General features: G+C 45.8%; 1 protein-coding gene across 1 annotated transcript in view; it reads right to left on the bottom strand.

The window, feature by feature from the left end:
• PROSER2 (proline and serine rich 2) overlaps window positions 1-24,613 on the bottom strand; it is a 45,460-nt gene that overhangs the window by 7,796 nt on the left and 13,051 nt on the right. Inside the window, exon 2 of the mRNA XM_043564980.1 lies at window positions 16,349-16,565. Within this exon, the coding sequence (XP_043420915.1) occupies window positions 16,349-16,486 (138 nt within the window). The 5' untranslated portion in view covers window positions 16,487-16,565. The remainder of the gene's footprint in view (window positions 1-16,348; window positions 16,566-24,613) is intronic.

The following is a 24,613-nucleotide window of genomic DNA, read 5'->3' as shown; positions in this document are numbered from 1 at the left end:
AAGCATTAAAAAAAAATGTCCAACAATAAGGGTATGGTTAAACAAATCAAGGCACATTCACAGACAGAATATTACACAGGAATCTTAAATGGTGTTTTCCGAACAATGTAATGCTAAGTGAGAAAAATGCAGATGGAAAGTAAGAGTTGTCTCTCAAGTATGTGCATACTTAATATATACCCACATACATAAAATACTGGGAGGATATAGAGTAAAATGTCAATTAGAAAGCAAATAACAAATGGGTAGGAGTTAAAAGTCATGTCCTCTAGTGAGTAGGAAGTTGGGGGAGGGGTGCTTTTCATAACACTTTGAAGCTACTTGACCCTCTATGAGTGTGAACTTTGATAAAACAACAGAAAAGGTGTGGAAGCAAACTCAGTTAAGAGCTGACCCAGGCGGTGCAGGGGAATGCTTTTCACACTGGGATCTGAGAGGTTACGCAAATGCCCGCCAGCCCGCCCAAAGCACCTGACTCCCAGACCATCCCAGAGCCTGCTGGCTCCACAGATTTAGTGACCGTTCTTTCGTTTAAGGCATCCATTTGTTTTTGGTATAATTAACCCAAGAATACACGCAAATGTCTCCACCGGGCTTGACTGTATTAGCTTGGAGGATTCAGGGAAAGGCACCTGTCTGCAGCCGGGTTCAGTGGGCAGACAGAATGGAAAGTCTCTGGAGAGAGATCCACAGCATGGGTTGGGTCAGGAGACAGAGCAGAATGCGGCTCGGGAGAATAAGCAATACACATCCACCAGATATAAACCTATATACAAGTGCTGGGTCACAGATATGTGTCCATTATGGTAGATACAAACAGTTCTCCAAAATGCCTGTCCCAGTGTGACTCCCATGGGCACGCCTGCTTGTTCTCCCCATACAGCTGGCATATGCGAGTCTCATTCTGATGTCCGGTCCGTTCCCAAGAAGATGAACAGTGTTGGGCCATGTTTTTTCCCCATGATACTTAACTGGCCATTTGGAGATCCTCGTACGAAGTGCCTGTTCAATTCTTTTGCCTATTTTTCTATCCAGTTGTCTTTTTAAAAATACAGGACTATACATACTAGATAGAAATCTTTTACTGGAAATATTTATTGCAAGTATCGGCCACTACTCACTAGCTTCCCTTTTCTCTCTCTTAATGGAGTCTTGTGATGGCTAGTCCTTAATTTTAATGTAGCGTAATGTTTCATGGTTAGAGTTTTTTGTGTCCTATTTAGGAAACCACTACCAACTCCATGGTCATGGAGATACTCACCTGTTTTATTCTAGAAGCATTATTTTTAACTTTCCATATTCAGTGCGACAATCTGGAATGAACTTTTATGTATGGCGTGAGGTCAAGAGTCATTGTCTTCTTTGTTTTTTTAATGTTTATTTATTTATTTTGGAGAGAGAGAGATAGCAGGCAAGCAGGAGAGAGGGGGAGAGAGAATCCCAAGCAGGCTCCAAACTGCCAGTGCACAGCCTGCCGCGGGGCTTGAACTCACAACCACGAGATCATGACCAGAATGGAAATCAAGGGTCAGATGCTTAACAGACTGAGCCACCCAGTTGTCCGGCACCGGACCTTGAAAATACCATCCCTGAACACTGCATATTCCCTTGGTTGTAAGTCAAATGACAGTGTACGTGTCTGTTTATGAATTCTCTTATCTGTTTGTCTACTTGTCTACTCATATACCACTAATACAGTGTTTCTTTTTTTAAAATGTTTATTTTTGAGAGAGAAAAATAAACGTGTATGCAAGAGCAGGGGAGGGGCAGAAAGAGAGGGAGACAAAGATCTGAAGCAGGCTCTGCATTGACAGCAGAGAGCCGAACGTGGGGCTTGAACTCACAAATGTGAGATCATGACCTGAGCCCAAGTCTGTCGCTTAACCGACTGAGCCACCGAGGAACCCCTAAAACATTGTTTTAATTATTACAAGTCTCCAGATCTGGTAGTTTAAAGCCCTCCAATTCTGCTGTTCGTCTTTAAGTCTGTGATAGCTCTTTCGACCATTTTTACTTCCATGTAAATTTTAGTATCAGCTTGTCAGTTTCCAGACACCCAGCTACACACAGACACACAGACACACACACACACACAGACACACCCTCTGCCGGGACTTTGACGGGGACTACACAGAAGTTCCTCAACTTGAGGAGAACTGAATTTTCCAACGTTCTGACTCCTCTAATATGGTACACGCCCTCACTTACTCAGATTAGTGGCTCTCACACTGTGGCCCTTCGACCAGCAGCCACAGCACCTAGAACTACAAATGCTTGGGCCCCACCTTAGATCTGCTGCATCAGGAACATTAAGGGCCTCCAGTCTCTGTGTTAACATACACTCTGGGAAATACTGACGTGCTAATGTTGGGTAGGCACTGATTTGGTTCTGTGACTTCTCTTGAGAATGTCTTGAAGTTTCCAGCCCGAGCCACCCAGGTGCCCCAAGTGTGTTTGTTTGTCTGTTTAAACACTTTTTTTTACATTTATTTATTTTTGAGAAACAGAGTGAGACAAAGCGTGAGCAGGGGTGGGGCAGAGAGAGAGGAGACACAGAATCTGAAGCAGGCTCCAGGCTCCGAGCTGTCAGCACAGAGCCCGACATGGAGCTCGAACTCACAAACTGTGAGATCGTGACCTGAGCTGAAGTCGGACGCTCAACCGTCTGAGCCACCCAGGCGCCCGAAGTGTGTTTGTTTTTAAGATAATGAGTGGGTTTTGGATTTTGTCAAATCTCTTTTTATGTATTATAGTGGTTCTCAGCAGGTGGAGAGGTTCCCCTTCACAGGGCATTTGGCAGTGCCTGGAAACACTTCTGGTTGTCACAGATGGGTGGACACCGCTGGCGTCTAGGGGGTGGAGGCCAGGAGCGGTGTTCCACATCCCACAGGACAACTCCCCACATCAAGGATGATGTGGCCGAGGAGGCTGAGGAGAGACGATCATATCCCTTTTCTCCTTTATTCTGTCCAAGAGCTGAATTGCAATGATTGATTTTCAAATATTAAATCAACCTTGCATTCTTGGAACACGACCAATCTGGTTGTGATGCTATCTTTTTTATACATCACTGAATTTGATTTGCTAATATTTTGTTTAGACTTTCTGCATCTCTGTTCACAAGACAGACTGGCCTGGAATTTTCCTCTTTTTGCCATCAGGTTTTGTATATATCTTTTTAAAATGTCAAGTTTTACAAGCACCTGGGTGGCTCAGTCGGTTGAACGTCTGACTTCGGCTCAGGTGATGGTCTTGCGATGTGTGGGTTTGAGCCCCACCTTGGGCTCTGTGCTGAGCCCAGTTCAGAGCCTGGAGTCTGCTTTGGATCCTGTGTCTCCCTTTCTCTCTGCCCCTCCCCTGCTCTCATTCTGTCTCTCTTTCAAAAATTAAATAATAAACATTGAAATTTTTTTTTTAATTTTTTTTTCAACGTTTATTTATTTTTGGGACAGAGAGAGACAGAGCATGAACGGGGGAGGGGCAGAGAGAGAGGGAGACAAAGAATCGGAAACAGGCTCCAGGCTCCGAGCCATCAGCCCAGAGCCTGACGCGGGGCTCGAACTCACGGACCGCGAGATCGTGACCTGGCTGAAGTCGGACGCTTAACCGACTGCGCCACCCAGGCGCCCCCAAAATTTTTTTTTAATGTCAACTTTTGGAACAATGTGCCCTAGGATTTTAATTTTAGTTCTTAGCTTATCTTTTTGCTCCACCTTTCCTGAGATGTTTTGGGGGTGGGGTGGGGAGGAAAGACTGAGTTTAAGAATACTTTTTCTCTAGCTCAAATTAGAGCAGGTTCATATTAACTAGATCCGTGTAATTTTATCAGTCTGCATACCTAGCAGTGTACAGTCCCTGAAAACTTCAACACTCCCTGTAAAAACAGGATCAGTGTGAAAGGCATTAGAAGAGGGGCAAGGTACTGTGAGGGAAAATGGGCATAAAGCGTTCCTGACTATTTTCTATTGAGCACTGGACCAAGGGAAAGAGAAATAGGTTTTAAAAAACCCAATATGGTCATCTACAGAACACGTGACTAAGGAATTTACACTTTATTCTGAGAATTCCAGGATCCAGCCCTACCTACTTTTCACATTTCATCTCTTTACTGCTCTCCCCTTTCTCCTCTACTGCAGGGGTGGTAACTTCCTCCGTAAGGGGACAGGGAGTAAATGTTTTAGGTTCTGCAGGCTTTACCATGGCAACTACTCAACTCTGCCCATGTAGTGTGAATGTACAGTATGTTAACGAATGGGTCTAGCTTTGTTACAATAAATCTTTACAAAGACAGTGAGGGTCCAGGGGTGCCTGGGTGGCTCAGTCAGTCGAATGTCCAATTTCAGCTTGGGTCAATGATCTCGCGGTTTGTGGGTTCGAGCCCCATGTCAGGCTCTGAGCCATCAGCACAGATGATGGCTCAGAGCCTGGAGCCTGCTTTGGTTTCTATGTCTCCCTCTATCTCTGGCCCTCCCTGCTCATGCTCTGTCTGGTCTCTCTCTCTCAAAAATATATAAACAACAACAACAAAAAACCACAGGTGGGGGCCTAGATTTGGTCCACAGGCTGTAGTTTGCCAACTCTTGCTCCGTACTCTAATCAGATCAAACCACCTGACATCTCCTGTGCCTGTGTTCACATCATCAGTGCCTGTCCCTGCATAGCCACCTCTTACCTATCCTTTATGGTCCGATTTAAATGTGACCACACTTCCAGCCTACTCCATAGCATCTACTGAATCATACATGCAAATATTTGAGTATCTATTGAACATGGGCAATGTAAATACAACAGCGTAAATAAAGTTCTTGCTGTCTAGTTGATCATCTAAAGAGGGCTTTAGATGGGAAAACAGGTATTTACTTCAGAGTCTAGAAATGGCTCTGACGAGGTGACTACAGGGTGTTAAGGAAATGGGTACCAATCCCCACTTTTGGGACAGGGGTCTTATCTGGAAAACTTTGGTGAGGAAATGATATCTGCCAATAGTCTGAAAGAAGTGGGTGAGAGTCAAACACAGGGGGGGGGGCAGTTATATCTGTGTCCAAAGAGGTCACGTTGGCTATCGTGTGAGGAATAGCACATGTGGGAAGCAACCTGGATGAGACTTCAAGGGTCACCTAAACTAGAGCAGGGGTGATGAGAACAGAGGAGGAGACGAGATTTGACAGAGATTTAAAATGCAGAATCAGGGGCACCTGGTTGGCTCGGCTGGTTAAGCGTCCGACTTTGGCTCAGGTCATGATCTCATGGTTCCTGAGTTGGAGGCCGCGTCAGGCTCTGTGCTGACAACATGAAGCCTGACTGGGATTCTCTCTCTCTCCCTCGCCTCTGCCCCTCCCCCACTCACGTGCTCTCTCTTCCCCTCCCTCATTGCCTCTCCACGCCCTCTCTCTCTCAAAATAAATAATAAATAAACTTAAAAAAGAGAGAAACAAATAAAACAGAGAACCAGCACCTCCTATTAGCTTCTCTCCCATAGCTGTCCCTCTCCCAGGGCTGCAGCCCCACCAGGGTGTTCACCCTTAAAGAGGAGCCTTGTGTGGGAGGCACCCCTGAACCACCCACAGAGCTTACAGGCTGTCTCATCACTGTGACCAAAACGTCAGCTGCCTCCTCGCCATGTCTGTCTGCTTTGTCCCTCTGCCAACCAGAACAGGAAAGCTTCCTCCGAAATCCAGCGACACTGTTTATTTTGTGATTTTTCTAGAATTTCTTGAACACTGGTGGGATCATCTGGAGGGTCACAGTGTATGGTATAGGGCATTCCTGCCTCATCTTTCCCCCACATACCTCCATCTTGCCAGACCACCCTGTCCCCTATGCATTCAGCACTCAGCCTCCTAACTCTCCAGCTTCCCCAGACTCACCATAAGACATGTCAAATGTGTCTCCTCTCCAGGCGGAGTGGTTTAGCACAGTGATGGAACAGAAAAACCTTGCAAGTCTAAGATCACTAGTGCTCTTAGCATAACAGAGGCCCCTGTAATTAATAATTACAACCATCATGGGTGGTTAGGATGATGTGATAGTGGTAACAACCATCATCAAATAAAACGTCTGAGGAAATATATTAATGCTCTCTACCCTCTTCCTCCTACTTTGCCTTCCCCAATTCAGCGTTTCGATAGGGCTATGCACAAGTTTCTTAGAGAATCTACTTTGGTTAGGTGTACAGACAGTAAAATTAAACGGGCAACTGGCCTGTAACAGCCCTTCAGCTTAAGACACATGCCGACTTCTGACACCAAGTGAGGGGCGAAAATACGAACAGAGCATAAAACCCCCGCAGATCTAATCCAACATCAAAGCAAGAAGTCCCAACGTAAGATTTCATTTGGAAAATAGGCTTAGGGAGTGCCTGGGTGGCTCAGTCAGTTAAGTGTCCGACTCTTGATTTCAGCTCAGGTCATGATCCCGCGGCTTGTGGGATCGAGCCCTGTGTCAACAGTGAGTCTGAGTCTGCACTTGACAGTGCAGAGGCCTCTGGGGATTCTCTCTCTCTCTCTCTCTCTCTCTGCCCCTCCCCACCTGTGGGCACTCATGCTCTCTCTCTCTGAAAATAAACAAACATTTAAAAATATATTATTAAAAAAAAAAAAGAAAAGAAAATGGACTTAGAAAGGGCAGGCCCTACGCAACCATTTTGTGTTCTGAGACAGATTCCAGGACCCACAGGACGAAAGACACAACACACCAATCAATCAGTCCAGCTCCTTCACTGGAAGATGTGACGCCGGGTTCAGAGGCAATGAAATGACTCTGAGGGTCATATAGCTGCTAACTACTCCATGGAGTGGCCGAGACTAGAATTAGTCTATTCTTGCTTTTTGCTTTGTTCACCTCATTTCTGTTTCTAATGACATACTTATCCAAGATCAGAGGCCGGGGTCCTCAAAAACTCAGATTCTTGCATCCTCACCCCACCTGAGGTCCCTCCCTGGGGCTAGAGGCTGGTACAGGCCGTGAGCCTGGCGTGTGTGCCCACGCGCCTTCTGTGTGCTCAGCCTGGCCTTGAGCGCTGACCTGTGGGGCACGGCCCCCCCCAAAAAGCTGCGGGTTCAGTCTGCTGCCTGATTCCCCAGACAAGAAGCTGCCCTCCACATGAACCGGGCCTCTACCTGCACCTGGGAGGGGAGGAGAAGGCAGAAACAGAGAAGAGCCCAGTGCCGAGGGCAGGGGAACAGGGTCTTCAGGGCCAGGAAAGGGGCACATGCCCCGTCTGTTCCTCCTGTTCTCCCCCCGCCCCCCCCCCCGAGATGCTGGTGCCGCCCATCCGCCAGGCAGGGAAGCGAGAGAGGGAGACGGGCCTTGAGGAAGAGGCAGTGCGTGGAGCGCACAGAGGTGGGAACAGGCAAGTGTGTAGAGCCAGGAAGTAGGTGAGAGGGAACTGGAGGGAAACACAGAGTGACTGCTAAAGGGCACGGGGTATCTTTGGGGGTGATGGAAACATTAAAATAATTTTTTTAATGTTTAATTATTTTTGAGAGAGAGAGAGAGAGAAAGAATGTGAGTGGGGGAGGGGCAGAGAGAGAGGGAGACAGAGAATCTGAAGCAGGCTCTGCGCTGTCAGCGCAAAGCCCGATGCGGGGCTCGAACCCGTGAACCTCGAGATCATGACCCGAGCTGAAGTCGGACGCTCAGCCGACTGAGCCACCCAGGATGCCCCGGTGATGAAAATGTTTTAAATGTGATGGTGATGGTGGTTGTACAACTCTGTGAATCTACTAAAAACCACTGACTAGCATACTTTGAATGGGTGAACCGTGTGGTATATGAATGACACCTCAGTACAGCTGTCACATACTGAAAAACAACAGCAGCAGCAAGCAAGGCCGGGGGCTGGTGGCTCATGTGGAGGAGGGAGGAAAGCCAGAGGCCCGGCAGTGGGGGTCCCTGGTGCTTTTGGGAAGCGGCATTTGCTAACTCAGCACCAAAGAACTAAGATAGGAAGCGAGGACAAACGAAAACAGCAGCTTTCTCTGGAAGAAACGAACTGAAGAAAACTCCAGTTTGTGCTAGTGTTTGGAAGGAAGTGGGCTCGCAACAGAACATTTTTTTAAGTTTCTTTTCTATCAGTGGTGTTTGTAATGTACCAATTTGGGTTACAAATCTCCAGACCTGTAAGAACTATGTAGAGAACCATACCTCGCCCATTCGACCCTGCCATGTTGGCATCAGGCAATGTCTGTCAGCCTCCCGGGGAAACACTGCTTTGCTTCAAGAACGTGACAGTATATACTTTTCTCCCCTAATATGTATATTATGATCGTGAAGAAATAATCTGTACTATATTCAAACCAGAAAATTCAAAACGCTAAATCTACTTAAGTAATTGTCATGCGTGCTATATGTGTCTCCTGTGAGAAAGACAAAGTCCTGGTGTTGCTGACATCTGTACGCTCCTACATGAAGATGACAGGAGAAAGGTCTGCCTAGTCCCAGCGGAGCTCTGAGAGGAACATCCAGATAAGCTGGATGAGACACTTTGAAGATCTTATTTAAGATCTTATTTTAATCTCGACACCCCACCTGGGGCTTGAACTTACAACCCCGAGATCAAGAGTCAAATGTTCTACCAACTGAGCCAGCCAGGTGCCACGGGTGACGGACTTTTATAACGAAAGTTACCAACAGTTCTAAAAGTCAACAATCCTCGATACACCTATGGGAGTGCCGATTTGGGACAGAAGTTTCATTCTGGGGGGAGTGTGGAGCGGAAAAAAAAACCCCTCTGTTTGGCTGAACAAGAAAGTTGAGGAGCCCTACTGCCTACTAAAATAACGCCTGCCTACAACTGAATTAATTAAGTTCTGAGGTTTTTTTCTTTTCTTTTAAACAAAGAAATGTGCCTTAACTACTGCAGACTGAGACAATTATGGTAACTCCTCATGAGGGAGAAAAAAGAAGTAGTAGAACTCATCTCTATTCTAGACAAAAAGAAAATCATGAACAAGATTACAATGGCTAAAAATATTCTTGAAGTGAACCAAGATCTCTTCATGGCCAGTCTCTTAGGTGGGCAGCCTAGAGTAGTTGTTTTGGCTGAGTGTGAAGTGATGTTCACATTTTCTTTTTACACACACCAAAAATGACCTTCCAGATGCTTGAGTCAGGCTTTGCTGATTTAATAATCTAAGCTGATGAGAGACATCCCCTCTCGCCCCCCCCCCCCCCAGCCACTGTCCCACAGCTGAGGCAGAACAGGGGCAGAGAGCAGCACAGAGAAATCAGCCTCTGTGGCCTTCCCGACATGGCTTTAAATGCCGTGCTTACCTTGGCAATCTCCTAAGAAAGACCGTAAGTGCCCTGGCGTTCCCCGCAGTCCAGTCTGAGGGCTTAATTATGGTTATCTCTACCCAGGCACCCTGGTGATTCTGCACCAGGGCTAACTCCAGCCTGTACTTCTGGCCGGAAAGAGACACAAACAAACCAGCGCGGGAGGAGATGTGTGCACGGTTTTGATTACAGATCTAAAGAACCATGGCTTCGAAGGATTACAGCTGGGCTCCCTGGCGGCCTTAAGCTTCCTTCAAGAGGCAGTATTATAAAGAAGTTCCAATAGGACGGACCCGCCTCGCGTGCCTGGTATCGTGTGCCCTCCCAGATCCCTTCTGAAACCCGTCACGCTGTCCCAGGACTTCACACTTGCCGCTGAATTGCGAGTTTCCGAAAAGATGAAAACCGTGTCGTACTCATCAACCGCGCTGTGCTCCTGTACGCAGCAGCCATTTATTAAACGTTTACTGAATTTAACTTTTATGAAAGCTATGCAAGCTTTGTCGTAAAATGGCTGCTTCGACCAGCAAGTTGTGGGCTCAGCGAGGCTAAGGATCCAGAATGGCAAGGAAGATGGGGTTACTGCTGACCAGTCTGCCTCTCCTTTCTATCCTCTGTTGTTTCCTCTCCTTGAAATCATCCAGCCCCTGCCGTGTCCAGTCGCTGTGCTTGACCCAGACTTCACCCGTCCCAGCCACGCAGACAGTGTTCACTGCTCTACCTTCTTATTCCATGAAGATCGGGTGAGGCCAAAAGGCATCAAAGGCTTTTGGAGAAAGAAGGGCGTAATCAGGAGCTGGCAAATGCTGTCTGATCACAGACTTGTTATGTGACTCTAGGGCCACAACATGTGTTAGCTCAGGGAGAAGGGAGGGTCTCAGGACAGTTCACTGAGTAGTAAATCTCCAAACAAACCCAGGAATGAATCGGGATCACTGTTTTTGCCCAACGGGGAGATAAAAATGAACAAGGGGTATGCTTGGGAATTCGAGATGTTTCCAGCCCGCCCTCAAAGAAATACGTGCATTAAAAAGTCTCTTAAGAGCTGTGGGTATTAAGAGTTTCCCACTCTGTTCAACCAGCCAGTCACCTTCTGTCCTAGAGAAAGCTCCAGGAGGCCCACCGGCTGCAGGACCACATACAGAAGGGGCACCCAAGCACAGCACCAGGAAGCAGCCTCTGTCCCTGGCACCCAGGTCAGTTTTGTGAGACATATGCTCCAGAAGCCAGCCCGACGGGGTTAAGACTACAGGAAACCCTCCACCCAAAGCTTCCTCTGTCCCCTTAAACAGCCATCATTGCTGAACGTCTCCAAATTCTTCTTGAAATTTTTATTCTGGATCTGTATCACCTACCGAGGTAGCAAATTCCAGAACCGCCTTACTTAACTTTGCAAAGTTGCGCTGCCTTGTGTTGCACTGAGGCCATCCCGAAGTTTCAAAGGAAAAAACAAAACAGAAACACATTTGAAAGATTGCCTCTTACTCAAGTATTTCAGGATTTGGCCAATTTGTTCTTGTTCTAGCTATGCCTTCCATTAAATAAAGCATTCAGAGGAAGAATTCCTTACAAGAAAAACAAAATACACATACAAATACAACTAGCCCTTTGACGATAAAGACCACATCCTTTGCCTTCTTGGAATGGCCCTGGTCATGGCGGTGGCCGTGTGGGGAGCCACAACAATCCTATTTAAGCAGCTACTTTAATTTCTAGCTTGCACTGGCTCAGAAGGAAAGTTTCTAAAGAGTAGAGATCTGTTATACCCCAGGCAACCCCTCAGCTAGTGTGTGAAAACTTTAGGATACTCTAACATCAGGCATTAATGTTTTATCTTCTTTCAAAAATAATCCTTGCTTACAAAAGAAATGCTTCTATAAATCGGAACTAGGTTATCTCTTATTTAAAGAGCCCTCCAAGAGGCGCATTTAACACCATACAACTTAGAGGCTTAAAAGCACTGTCCTTACTAGTCTTTTTGAGGTCAGGGATTAAGCAAGCAGAGAAACTACCATGGTTGATTCTTATTCTAAAAAAGATGAGCATTTTAAGGTCTTTTTGACCTGATGACTTAGAATAAACACATATAGCTCCTTTCCACAATTAGACTCCCCAAAAGTTCACAAATTTTTTAATAGTGTAGCTGGTTCTGGTGAAAGGGGCTGGCTGCTAATATATTGCTTTTGTGTGAAAGTCAAGTGCTGCACAGTTGTTTAGAAAACTTCAGTTCCATTTAAAGTGAAATGCCAGGGTGCCTGGGTGGCTCAGTTGGCTGAGCATCCAACTCTTGATTTCAGCTCAGGTCATGATCCCAGGGTCGTGGGAGTGAGTCCCATGTCAGGCTCTGTGCTGACAGTGTGGAGCCTGCTTGAGATTCTCTCCCTCTCCCTCTGCCCCTCTCCCCTGCTCATGCTCTCGCTTTAAAAAAAAAAAAAATGAGGAGCGCCTGGGTGGCTAAGTTGGTTAAGTGTCCGACTTCGGCTCAGGTCATGATCTCACAGTTCGTGGGTTCAAGCCCCATGTTGGGCTCTGTGCTGACAGCTCCGAGCCTGGAGCCTGCTTCGGATTCTGTGTCTCCCTCTTTCTCTGCCCCTCCACTGCTCACACTCTGTCTCTCTCAAATATAAACAAACATAAGAAAATGAGAAAAAAAAAGCATTGCCTAAAAATTGAAAAAAAATTTTCAGGGTGCTGGTTCTAAGGCAAATGCACAAATGTGAGGTAACAACTGAGGACAACTACTGTTGGCTCGATGATCTCCCACAAGGGAAAGTGCTTGAAAACAGGCAGGGGTCCACACAGAAGGCACTAAAACAGGACTGGGACGTGTCCACCAACAGGCAGAAATGGGTAGTCAAGTGGGGTATGTGGCAGAACTATGTGGTCACGCCCATATCATGAGAATGTAATTAATTTTTTTTAATGTTTAGTTTTGAGAGAGAGACACACACATACACACACAGCACAAGCGGGGGAGGGCAGAGAGACAGGGAGACACAGAATCCGAAGCAGGGTCCAGGCCCTGAGCTGTCAGCACAGAGCCCGATGCGGGGCTCGAACTCACAAACCATGAGATCATGACCTGAGCTGAAACCAAGAGTCAGAGGCTTAACTGACTGAGCCACCCAGGTGCCCCAATTTAATTTTTTTAAGTTTATTTTGAGAGGGAGTGAGAGAGAGCAGGGGAGGGAGGGAGAGAGAGAGAGAGAGAGAGAGAGAGAGAGAGAGAGAGAGAGAATCCCAAGCAGGCTTCCTGCTGTCAGCACAGAGCCCGATGTAGGGCTTGAACTCACAAACCATGAGATCATGACCTGAGCCAAAACCAAGAGTCCAACGCTTAACTGACTGAGCCACCCAGGCACCCAAGAATATCATTTAATTGTGCACTTCCTGAAAGTAGAATCTATCACGCTGTGCCCACAATTATCCTCCACTAGGTATAGTGACGGGCACTGGGGGGAGCAGAGATGCGTCAGACACATCACCGTGCTGCTTCAGGACATTACCAGATTGAAAAGAACTGTGGAGGGTGGGCATTCTTTAAGTTCAGTTCAAAGCGTTGCCCCAGAGGGAGACTGCCAGAATTAGGAACTTTGCGAGATGCTGGGGGAAGGGGTGTTTTCCCTTTAGTCTCATCCCAAAGAAAAAAATCTGAAGACTACTAATGAGACAGAGATACCAAATCCAACAAGAGGCAGCAGGATGAAGCAGAATCACATGCAGCCTGGAAGCTACAAGGGCGCCTGCCAAAGAGGCTGGTGTTAGTAAGCCCGATTGCGTGTTGGCCAGTTCGTCCTTACGGTGTCCCTTGGAAAGAATTATTGTCCCATCACCCTCTTTTTAACTAATGAAGAAAGTAACTAATGGACAAATTCACTGAATAACTTATCCCAGGTTACAAAGGAGACAAAGTTGAATGTGAACTTGGGCTTGTCTCTAATGCCCTTGTGTTTATTACTATCCTGAGCTGATTTTTAGGATACAGACTGGTTAGTAAAAAAGAAAGTAACTTTAAATATGCATAAGGATTTTTTTTTTTTTGAGAGAAATTATAAGTATACTGGAGAATGTCCTGCTGATGCCTATTCAACCTCACCATAAAACCTTGCAGGCCAATGCTGACAGCTCATAAATCTTTATTAGAGGTAGTTAATGTTGTCCTCACTTCCCCCACCTTGACCTCCTGATACTTATAAGTGTAAGAGATTTATAGTCTCTCTCACCTTTTGAATCTAATGATGTTTTTTTTTTTTTTTTTTGATGTTTATTTATTTTTGAGAGAGACAGAGACAGAATGCGAGTGGGCTAGGGGCAGAGCAAGAGGGAGACACAGAAGCAGAGGCAGGCTCCAGGCTCTGAGCTGTAAGCACAGAGCCCGACATGGGGCTTGAACCCACAAGCTGTGAGATCATGACCTGAGCCGAAGGTGGACGCTCAACCGACTGAGCCACCCAGGCACGTGATATTTCTACTATATTACTAACAATGGCCATGGCAGGGGCGCATGGGTGGCTCAGTCAGTTAAGCATCTGACTCTTGATCTTGGCTCAGGTCATGATCTCTCAGTTTGTGGGTTCGAGCCCTGCATCAGGCTCTGTGCTGATAGTGTGAAGCCTGCTTGGGATTCTGTCTCCTTCTCTCTTCCCCTCCCCAACTTGTGCGCTCACTCTCTCTTTCTCTCTCTCTCTCTCAAAATAAATAAACATAAAATCAATACCCATGACAAAAGGCTTCAAAATAAGTCACTTCTCTTTATGACTCTGGGACTGATACTTAATAGTATCCCTTAATAGGGACACTTAAGAGTACCTCCCTTCAAACAAGAGCTTTTATCCCTGAAGATGTATTCCTGTATATGACATCCTGGCAAAGCATCAACATGGCGCATAGTCTCCCAATTTGCCAGATGACAGAAACTTAACATCCCGTCTGCCTATACCTACGTTCTATGGAAAGTTGTAGTTTCTATGGCAGTATCTTGTAAACTCCTGAGTTCACTTTACAGACTTGCTTCTTCCAGTAAAGACACCATGCGGGTACTCTGGTACCTGTGATCCCTCCAAGAGGCCCTTTTTCATCTTCTTCTAAGTCTTCTAAGCCTGGGTGATGATGCACCACCCAGATCACCTGCTGGGAATGAAGGACATGTTCCCCTATCTGTTGGCTGTGCACCTGGAAGGTGGCCCCCAGCTGCCAGTCAATCACACACACAAGAGAGACAGAAGGTAGTGGAGCAAAGTCATTTCCTGCCACTCCTCATGGGACATAGAGGTCATTCAAGTCCTGTATGTCTTTGGAGCATGTGAGTGTGAGCCACCCTTAAGACTTGATGAAAGAGGGCATTAACTGGTTAGCATGAAGAGTGACCCTATGTGACCAGGACAGAGATTCAAACACAGCAGCTTTCCTTTCTGAAATTCAGAGCACTTGACATGCGTGGGATTGTGGTCTCTCCCAGGAGGAGATGGAGGGGGGTTATTTATTATTTCATTCTCCTACAAAAGAGGCCATGCTACGAAGCAAGCTAAGAGACCAAGTTCAACAAGAAAATAATTCAAATACCCTGACTGCTAACATGCTACACCCATTTCTTTAGCTACCATGGGGCGTCTGAGAAAACTCGACACTGTTTCCCATCACCACTGGCACGGGTGGTCCCGTAGACTATAGGACCTAAGTCACCACCTCAAGTCCTAGAAATACCGTCTACAGGGGGACCTGGGTGGCTTAGTCGGCCGAGCGTCTGACTTTTGATTTTGGCTCAAGTCATGATCCCAGGGTGGTGGTATTGAGCCCCATGTTGGGCTCTGTGCTAAGCAGGGAGACTGCTTAAGATTTTCTCTCTCCCTCTCCCTAGCTTGTGCACTCTGTCTCTTTAAAATAAAACAAAAAATGGGGGTGCCTGAGTGGCTCAGTCAGTTGAGCATCTGGCTTCAGCTCAGGTCATGATCTCACTGTTTGCGAGTTCAAGCCCCATGTCTGGCTCTGTGCTGACAGCTCAGAGCCTGGAACCTGCTTCAGATTCTGTGTCTCCCTGCCCCTCCCCTGTGTGCACTCTGTCTCTCTCCCTCTCAAAAATAAATAAACATAAAAAAAATTAAGAAAAAGAATTTTTTTAATATTAAAAAAAAAAGAAACACCATCTACCAAGCAGGCTGCTTCGTGATACTTTGGAGCATACACTCTGCTAATTACTGCCAAGTTCATCTGTCATTTCTACATACTTCTCCATTATTAAGGACTTCTAGTTTCCTGGATATTCAGAGAGTAATTTGTACTATATTTTTTCTTCTGGTGAATGAAATCAGATAACATTTCATGTTACTATGATGGTTTAAAAGAACATATAAGTAGGAGTCTATAAATTCTATCATTACTATTAACTGCTCTCTACACCATATGTATCTGTCTTATATTCAACACAACTGGGGTTAATTTTAGGGCTGAAGGAAGTTCTGCTCCCACTAGAAGGGCCTGAGATAAACAACAGAGACCATTTGCAGTGCAGCCAAGATTAACTCGCTCCTGTCCTTCCCTCTATGAAAACAAACGTCTCTCTCCTGCAACATGAGTATCTTGAGGGGCAAGGGGTGCAGACGGGTCACCTTTAAAGCTAAATGTCCTTTCTGTGAACGTCCCCAAAGCTTTCTCAGGCTGTGTAAGGGCCTGGATCCTGAGAGAGATGGATGCAAAAGCACTTGTATTTGCAAAGAGGTAAAAATCCGCTTCGAAGTGAATTTGCTTTGCCCCGTGAGGCGCTTCTCTCCTTTCAACCCTCCGCGAGCTGAACGGCAGCAGGCCTCCGCCGGTGTCCTACGGCCTTCGGGGCAGGGTCCTCTCGGCGGCCGGGTCACCGGCCACCACTGCGAGATCCGCCTGGCTGCCGAGCGCAAGGCTCGGCGTCTGTGCAGACCCTACGACGATGACGAATCAGATGCCACCTGACAGAGCACGGATGCGGAGACGCCGCCGAGCTAGCGAACCCAAGAGGATGCCCCGAGACGTGCCTCCGGGAGGCGGGGGGCCGGCACAGAATCAGCCAGCCGCCGCGGCGGGGCCAACGGTCACTCACCAGCGTGACACTCCTGGAGCGGGAACCGCTGCTTCCGCTCTCCAAGCTGCCCCCTCGGCTCAGGTCGCCGAGCCTGCCTCCGGGTGACGCGTCCGGCTCCATCTCCGAAGACTCTGACTGCTGGCGGCTAACAGGCATCCCCGCGGACCCCCGGGCCCCCGGGCCGCTCACAGGGAGTGGGGAAGGGGCCCGCGTCCCATGCTGAAGCAGCAGCTACCTGTGGAGAAATGGAGCACAGGCGGACAGGGTTAGGGAGCCCGGGCCTCAGTCCCAAGACGAAAGGCTGGGCGTGGGTCACGGTCATCGGGATTCACAGCCTCGACCATCAAGACAAAGGGAATCAGGGGCGCCTGGGTGGCTCAGTTGGTTAAGCATCGGGCTCTTGACTTGGGCTCAGGTCATGATCTCATGGGTCGTGAGTTTGAGCCCCGCATCAGGCTCTTGGCTGACAGCGTGGAGCCTGCTTGGGATTCTCTCCCTGTCTCTCCACCCCTCCCCTGCTCTCTCTCTCTCTCTCTAAAAATAAACTCTAAAAAGACAAAGGGAATTATGAGACCCTAAGTTAATTTTTGTTTGCTCATTTTCATTTCTCCTTTATATCCCTTTCCATTAGGAAGATGTAAGAATCATTTTTAATAGGCTTTATTTTTTATTAAAAAATTTTAGGGGCGCCTGGGTGGCGCAGTCGGTTAAGCGTCCGACTTCAGCCAGGTCACGATCTCGCGGTCCGTGAGTTCGAGCCCCGCGTCGGGCTCTGGGCTGATGGCTCGGAGCCTGGAGCCTGTTTCCGATTCTGTGTCTCCCTCTCTCTCTGCCCCTCCCCCGTTCATGCTCTGTCTCTCTCTGTCCCAAAAAAAAAAATTTTTTTTTAAATTATTATGTTGATTTAGAGAGAGAGACAGACATGAGTTGGGGAGGGACAAAGAATGAGGGAGACACAGAATCCAAAGCAGGCTCCAGGCTCTGAGCTGTCAGCACAGAGCCTGACATGGGGCTCAAAGCCACGAACTGTGAGGTCATGACCTGAGCTGAAGTCGGACACTCAACCGACTGAGCCACCCAGGCACCCCAAGTTATTTACTTTTTTAATGTTTATTTTTGAGAGAGAGAGAGAGAGAGAGAGAGAGAGAGGGAGGGAGAGCACAAGCAGGGGAGGGGCAGAGAGCCAGGAAGAGAATCCTTTTTAAGGAAAAGATGGATGGATGCACTAACAATGACTTTGGTGCTGGAAATTTGATAATGTTCTGACCCCCTCCTTTATACCTAGGGCCAGCACCTTCATGCACCTTCACACTCAGATTCAGGATTTCCCTGTGCTGATTATTGATTCTAGTCTTTTCCACCTCAGACACCACAAAATTATGGTTCCTTTCCAGCTTCACTGCAGTTCAGAGTTGAGCAAAGTGACAAGTTAGGAAATTGTGAAAGGAAGTCTGGTTGACATCTCTGAGATTCTAGACTCTCTGGAGGCTGTGATGCTCTTGCAATTTCTACATAAGATACTAAGGTACCTTAAGTTAACACAACAAGGAAGTTCATATTTTTACTTTCAGGAACAAAGACATTGAAATTCCCCCTATCAGCCCCTTAGTTTCATACTCTGACTCTTTTAGCAGGAAATTCAGCTCAGTCTCTGAACAATGGACAATTGAGTTCAACAAAACCTTCTAGAAGACCAAACAAGATTAATAGGGAATAAGGGAGTAAGCCTCTTGTGGAGGCTTATGGCAAGTGGAGAGATACAAGCCCACGTTCTTCCTTCCTACACTGAAAATACTGCCAGGTGGCCTTACAAGCCCCTTTAAGAATACTGAGGGGTATGTGAGCTCAGGGATCCATCAGCACAACTGTGTGTGTCTGTGTGTGTGTGTGTGTTTCTATTTTTAATAGAAACATGAACATCTGCGGAGAAAGCTCAATCAGGACTGAACACCTTTAGGTGGACTTTGTCACTTAAGACTTCAAAAATTACGGGGCACCTAGGTGGCTCAGTCAGTTAAGCGTCCAACTTTGACTCAGGTCATGATGTTGCAGTTCGTGGGTTTGAGCCCCGCATCAGGTTCTGTGCTGACAGCTTAGAGCCTGGAACCTGCTTCAGATTCTGTGTCCCCCCCTCTCTCTGCCCTTCCCCTGCTCACTCTCTCAAAAATAAATAAACATTTAAAAAACTAAAAACACTTCAAAAATTACTGTGAGATCTTTTAGGGAAATCCCAAAGGTGTTAGAACAGCTCAAAAATGGAACTAGTCCTCTTGGTTTCTCTTCATTCTTCAGGTGAATCAGCCCAACTCAACTGGCAATTTAAGAGCAAGGCTAGGGAACAGAAGATTCTGGGCATATATGCACTTTTTGAAAGTTGGCCATTTATTCCAAATGTTAAAACAAAAAGATTTAAGAAGACATTAAAAGTTTAAAATTTTTTTAATAGTAAGCAAGCCTCAACAATACACAGACCTTATCTAAACTGTCCACACAGCCAGTAACATTCCCCATCACTGGGACCGTGAGTAGCCAGGGCCTGGGTGAGGTGGGCAGGAAATGTGAGAAGCACGCGGATGCTTCGATTCTTTCTGATCTGCACATTCCTACCCACTGACTCTGCTCTAGTTCCTTCCTGAACTACAGTTAAGTCATGCTCCAAGGAAAGGAGGGAGATGTGGGTCACTAAGTTCCCCAGATACAACAGGGGGATGCAAGATGGGCCAGTGAGATGCTGATTCAGCCCCATGTGAGGCAGGAACCAGGTGGAATTGCCTCGTCCACGGGGAAAGATCTGGAATTTTGTGCTTGTGCGCAGTAAGAGCAGCATCTGAGGCGCTCACAGGATGGCCGTGGGGTGCTAACTTAGCACACCACTCGAGAGCAGACCTCTCTCTTGTGTTCCTACACTTTTAAAAGCTATTCTGACATGGTAAAACTATAACCTTGAGACTCTGACAAATTACTGCCTTGAAAGAACATGAGGAAGCTAACCAGCATTCCCCGGAAGGCAGAGGTTGTCGGGGAGAGAGTGAAAACCCTGGTCTGATGTCCTTCACAGGCTCGATGTGGCAATCTTCTGTGGTCTCTGAAGGATTAAGAACGAGGGGCTCCCTGGTCCTAGTTCCCTAGCAACTGAAATATGAAATCCATGGCGGTCCGCGGTGGAGAGAGCTAAGTTTTCTGAAGAGGAAGGGCAAAGAAGCAGCCCTCTCTCCTTCTCCAGTCTGGCCTGGAAAGGGAATGGAAGGAGAGAAGTAGCACGCCACACGGGGCAGACAGGTTTGACAGGAGTGACCACAGCTAGGAATCCAGGATGGTCATTACCACCCTAAAATATTTAGCCTCCTTGTCCAACCATGGGTTCACTCTTTGGGTTTGCAAACAGCGTACTTCACAACAAGGGAGACGAAGAGACCCCACAGGTGAAGAAGCTTCTACCAGAGGAGCAGAACCAGCCTTGCTGAGAAGTCCCGACAGGCCCAACACCACCGGAGCTGGAATTTGAGACACGTGTGCTCATTTCCTGTTTATTCTCTCATACCTCCTGCGCTTATCTCTCATTATTTACTAGTTACGTCCTTCTCTGGAGAGGTCTAGTATATCAGTTGAGCAGAGAGAAGGAGGTCAAGGCCACAACTGATCTACAGTCTTAGTAAATCTCCATCTGCCAAGCATTGCGGGTGGGGAGGACAGGGGCTATTTGGGGTTGCGGGACCTGGTGGGGCTGGTGGGGCTGTGGGACTTTAGGCAAGTGAACACCCTCCGGTGAGTGCACTGGAGACAAGGGAGGAAGGCAGCTCCTCTTCTTCATCTTCCCCATGCATTCCAGAAAGACCTACAAGGACCTGGAGGCATCAAGCATGAAGCCCACCTTCACCGTCACCCCGCCCCATCTCAGTTCCAAATAGCTACAGTCAGGTGTACAGAACAGCCTCAGGAGCTAGGTCTTTCCATCATGCATCCGAAAGCACCCCAACCTCCAAAGATGAATGATGCCAGTCAAAGCCCATCCACAGACGTGGTGACTTTTGGCTGTGGCACACACACCCAGCTTGGGAGATGTCCCTGAGGCCTGCCCCTCCCCACCACTCGCCATCAACCAGCAGCCAGCCCTCCTGTACTTCTTCAGATGGATCCACCCCTTTTCTAGTCCCACCACCAAGTTTGGGACCAGTTTCCCCGGTGCCCACGTGATGGCAAAGCCAGCTAACTGCTGTCCTAGCTTCTCCATCTCCCTTCTTCCCTGTGCCGTTGCTGTGTTCTCACGGGATTAATCCTGGAACAGCACTTTGACCATTCTCCTAAAAGCAATCAACTTTAACCCATTCCCAAAAAGGCTTCATAATTCAAGTTTTTTCCCTACCAATCAATACATGCTTCAACTTGAGGCCTACCTTCCTCTCTGGCCTAAGCATATTCTTTAGATGTTTGCTAATTTCCTACTTCACAGTGAGCAGACAACAAATTGATGGGTAAGAGTCACCTTTTCCACAGAGGAACCTGATACAGGCACTGGCTTTTAATTCAGCGAGGTATCTGACCTAGACCTACTGAACGCATTTGTGAGGGTAAAGCCTGAGCATGTGTATTTTTTTCTGTTTTGAATGCTGCATATACTCACGATCCAATAAATAATCTATTTCAGGGGCAATAAAAGCAGTTATCAAGTTATTTTCCTAGTTCACCTAAGAGATGATATAAAGACTTTGAAACTGCTGTGGCCATAAGGCTGGAACAGAAAAACGTGAGAGATTAAAGGGAAGGGATTTTGAAATTTTCATGACTAACAGGCAGGGCGGGAGTACAGTTCAAGAACAAAAAGAGAAGTGAACCGTGGCCGCCAAAATGCGAAACAGACTAAGGACCAAAAACTGTCCACTGAACTCACCAACCAAGGTGACCTTATAAAGAGCTAGCAGTACAGAGACAGTCGAGCGGAAAGCACACGACAGCAGACGAACGCGGGGACGGAGGAGTGGGGTGCATAGTGAACTGTTTTAGAAGCTGGGGTGTGATGTCCGGAGCGGGGGTGGGTGAAATAGGTGATGGGGATTAAGGAGTGCACTTGTTGTGATGAGCGCCAGGTACAGGAAGTGCTGAATCACTGTATCATACACCTGAAACTAATGTAACACTGTATGTGCACTCCCTGGAATTAAAATTTAAAAAGTTGAGGTGTGACGGGAAGGACAAAAAGGCAGTAGCTACAGGAACTACTGGGTTGGAGAAAGGTATTTTGACTCATCGGTTTTGTTTACCTATTTTGTTTTGCTTTTAGGACTAGGAGAAACCTACTGATTAGCTACGAGGCGAGGCGAGAGAAGGTAAGCAAAGCCCCATGGAGAAACCCTCATTTCCAGGGTCTGCTGGACGAGATAGCCTCGTTGGCCCGTTGAAATGGTTTTCAGATGCGGAATGCGGTATGAAAATACCTCCGAGGACTCTCTCTTCCTGGCAGAAGGAAACTGTCCCATCATACAAAATGACCAGGGTAATTTAAAAAAGAACCAAATTGAACTTTTTTTTTTTTAAAGAAAAAAAAAATTCATAGCAATTTAAAAACTCAAGTGGATGGGGGTAAACAGAAGATTTAGCATAGCTGAAGTGTTGGACAAATTTAATATTAGGCATAATTTTTTATAAACTTTACAAAGGATGAGGGGAGAACTTCTTTTAACCCAAATTTAAGGTATCTATAAACAACTACAGCAAACATCACACTTAATGACAAAAACTACAGCGAACCTCACTCTTAATGACCAAACATTAAAACCATTCCCATTATTACCACTGCTGTCCTCTACTGCATAGTGTATTTTAAGTACTACCCCACCTATAAGGCAAGAAAAAAAAAAATGCATAAGGATCAAAAAGGAAGAAACAAAAATGTCAGTATTTACAGGTAATTATGGTATTTGTAGAAAACTCCAAAAATCTCATAAATTATTAGCATCAACAAGTGTGTTTTACAAAGTCACTAGATATAAATTAATATATAATAAAGTCAATTTCTATATGCTAGCCAGAAACAATAACTAAAAAAAACATTTAAAATAACAAAATAAAAAATAATAAAAAACAAAATTGCACAAAGTATATATGTGTATATGTATATATTACTTAGAAATAGGTGTAACAAAAAAAAATAAATTTAACAAAAAATGTGCAAACTTTTTTGGAAAAAATAATAAAATATTATTGAAAGTCAGTAAGGAACTAATAAAGAGATAACCACATTCAGGACTAAAAGAGTCAATACCATAAAAATGAGCTGTTCTCCTAAAATTGAATTGCACTGAAGCTATAGATGTGGGTTGTCTAATGAACTCTGGTCATATGTGATTATTTAAATTTAAAGTAATGTTTTGTTTTGTTGTTTTTTTAGAGAGAGAAAGAGAGAGAGAGAGACCGAGTGCAAGTGGGGGAAGGGCAGAGGGGGACAGAGAATCTCAAGTAGGCTCCACTCAGCACGGAGCCCCACGTAGGGCTTGATCCCACAATCCTGGGATCATGACCCGAGCCAAAATCGAGAGTCGGATGCTTGACGTGGGAGCCCCTAAATTTAAATTAACTAAAATTAAATTAAAATATTCAGTCCCTCAGCTGCACTAGCTGTATGTCAAGCAATAATTACTGGAAAATTTCCATCATCCTAGAAAGTTCTATTGGACAGTGGAGCTAATAGAATAATCAAAATCACAACAGAGCTATTCTTAGAGAAATCCAACAGGCTAGTTTTCTAATTTTTTAGAGACTTAAAAAAAGGAGAAAAAATGTATTTGGAAGAACAAAGAGCCACGAACAACCAGAAGACGCCTATATTTCTTAATTTGTACTTTAACTTGGAGAGTTTTTATTTTTATAAAGTTGTATTCATCAATCTTTTGGTTTATACCTCATGGGTTCTGCAGACTTAGAAAGGCCTTTCCTATTCTAAGGATGTCAAGAAAACACTTCCTATATGTTCTATCTAGCATTTTTATGGTTTCACTTTTCCTATTTAAAGATTGGATCCAACTTGAATTTACATGGTGTGAAGTGTGAAGGAGAGCTCTATTTCCCCACAGTTATGCAGTTACTCAAATGCCATGAATTGAAAAATGCATCTTTTCCACTGTTTTGAAATACTAAATGTTATTTCTAAATGTTTACATGGTAGGTTCTATTTCTGAATTTCCTATTCTGCTCCGTTGATATTTCTATTCATGAGGACTCAAAAAACACAAATCCTCAGGTGAAAATTGCAATTGCAATGAATCTATCTATATAAAAATGAAAGACACTATAAGCAATGCTAACAGAAAAGAGGCAGGCTGGTAGACGACGGTTTACCCTCTCATAAAAGGAACTGATAGCTAGAATATACAAAATATTCTTGTGAACCAACAGTAACAAGACAGGAAACTCATCAGGAAAAAAATAAATAAGGAATATGATTAAGCAGTTCACAGAGAAGAAATCCAAGTGACTAAGAAGTGAGAGATGTTTAATGTTACTGGTGAACAAAAGAATTAGAAGTTAAAACTATTAACTATTAAAACTACCATACGCCATTATTTTATACCTACTGGATTGGCAAAAATTAGATAACTAAAAAATAACAAATACCAGCAAGTATGTGGGGCAACAGGAACCTTCATGTCCCACGGTTGGGGACTGTGAAATTAATACCACCCCTCCATGGAGCCGTCTGGCAGTGCTTAATTAGTGAAACTACGTCCTATGATCCAAAAATCCCACTGCTCAGTCTACGCCGTGGGAATTCTCCAGGAATACAGGGGAACCTTGCTTGCTGCGGAGTAGAGCTGGTGGGAATCTAGATTCGTCGCCCACTCGGGACTCCAAGAATAATCAAACCCTGGTAGACGCTTTTCCTATGCAATACTGTATACCAGTCAGAAGCAATCAACTGGACAGTGGCAGGGAGAAGTCTTGAAATGTATTCAGTGAAACGTTATAATCAGATTCTTAGCACAATTCCATTTACATCAATTTCCCACCCACACACAAAACACTGTATTTTACACCCATACCCAGGGACACAGGCCAGTGGCAGGGACAGGTGGGCACATGACTGTCCTAGAGTATACACCTGCTTGTACCTCACTCCTACTGCTGGAGAAACAGAAAAGGAAGATGACCTGGAAGTTTGGAGAGGAATGATTGATCAGATCATTGGATCACCTGGGAAACGTGTGAAAGGTCCGGCATCTAAGGAAATGATGCGGGACAGATGGGTTCCGACTTAATGACGGAAGAAGAGAGACCTGTGTAGTCTAGAAA

This window comes from Prionailurus bengalensis, chromosome B4, assembly GCF_016509475.1.
Source record: "Prionailurus bengalensis isolate Pbe53 chromosome B4, Fcat_Pben_1.1_paternal_pri, whole genome shotgun sequence".
NCBI lineage: Eukaryota > Metazoa > Chordata > Mammalia > Carnivora > Felidae > Prionailurus > Prionailurus bengalensis.
This window is presented reverse-complemented; position numbering and strand designations above follow the sequence as displayed.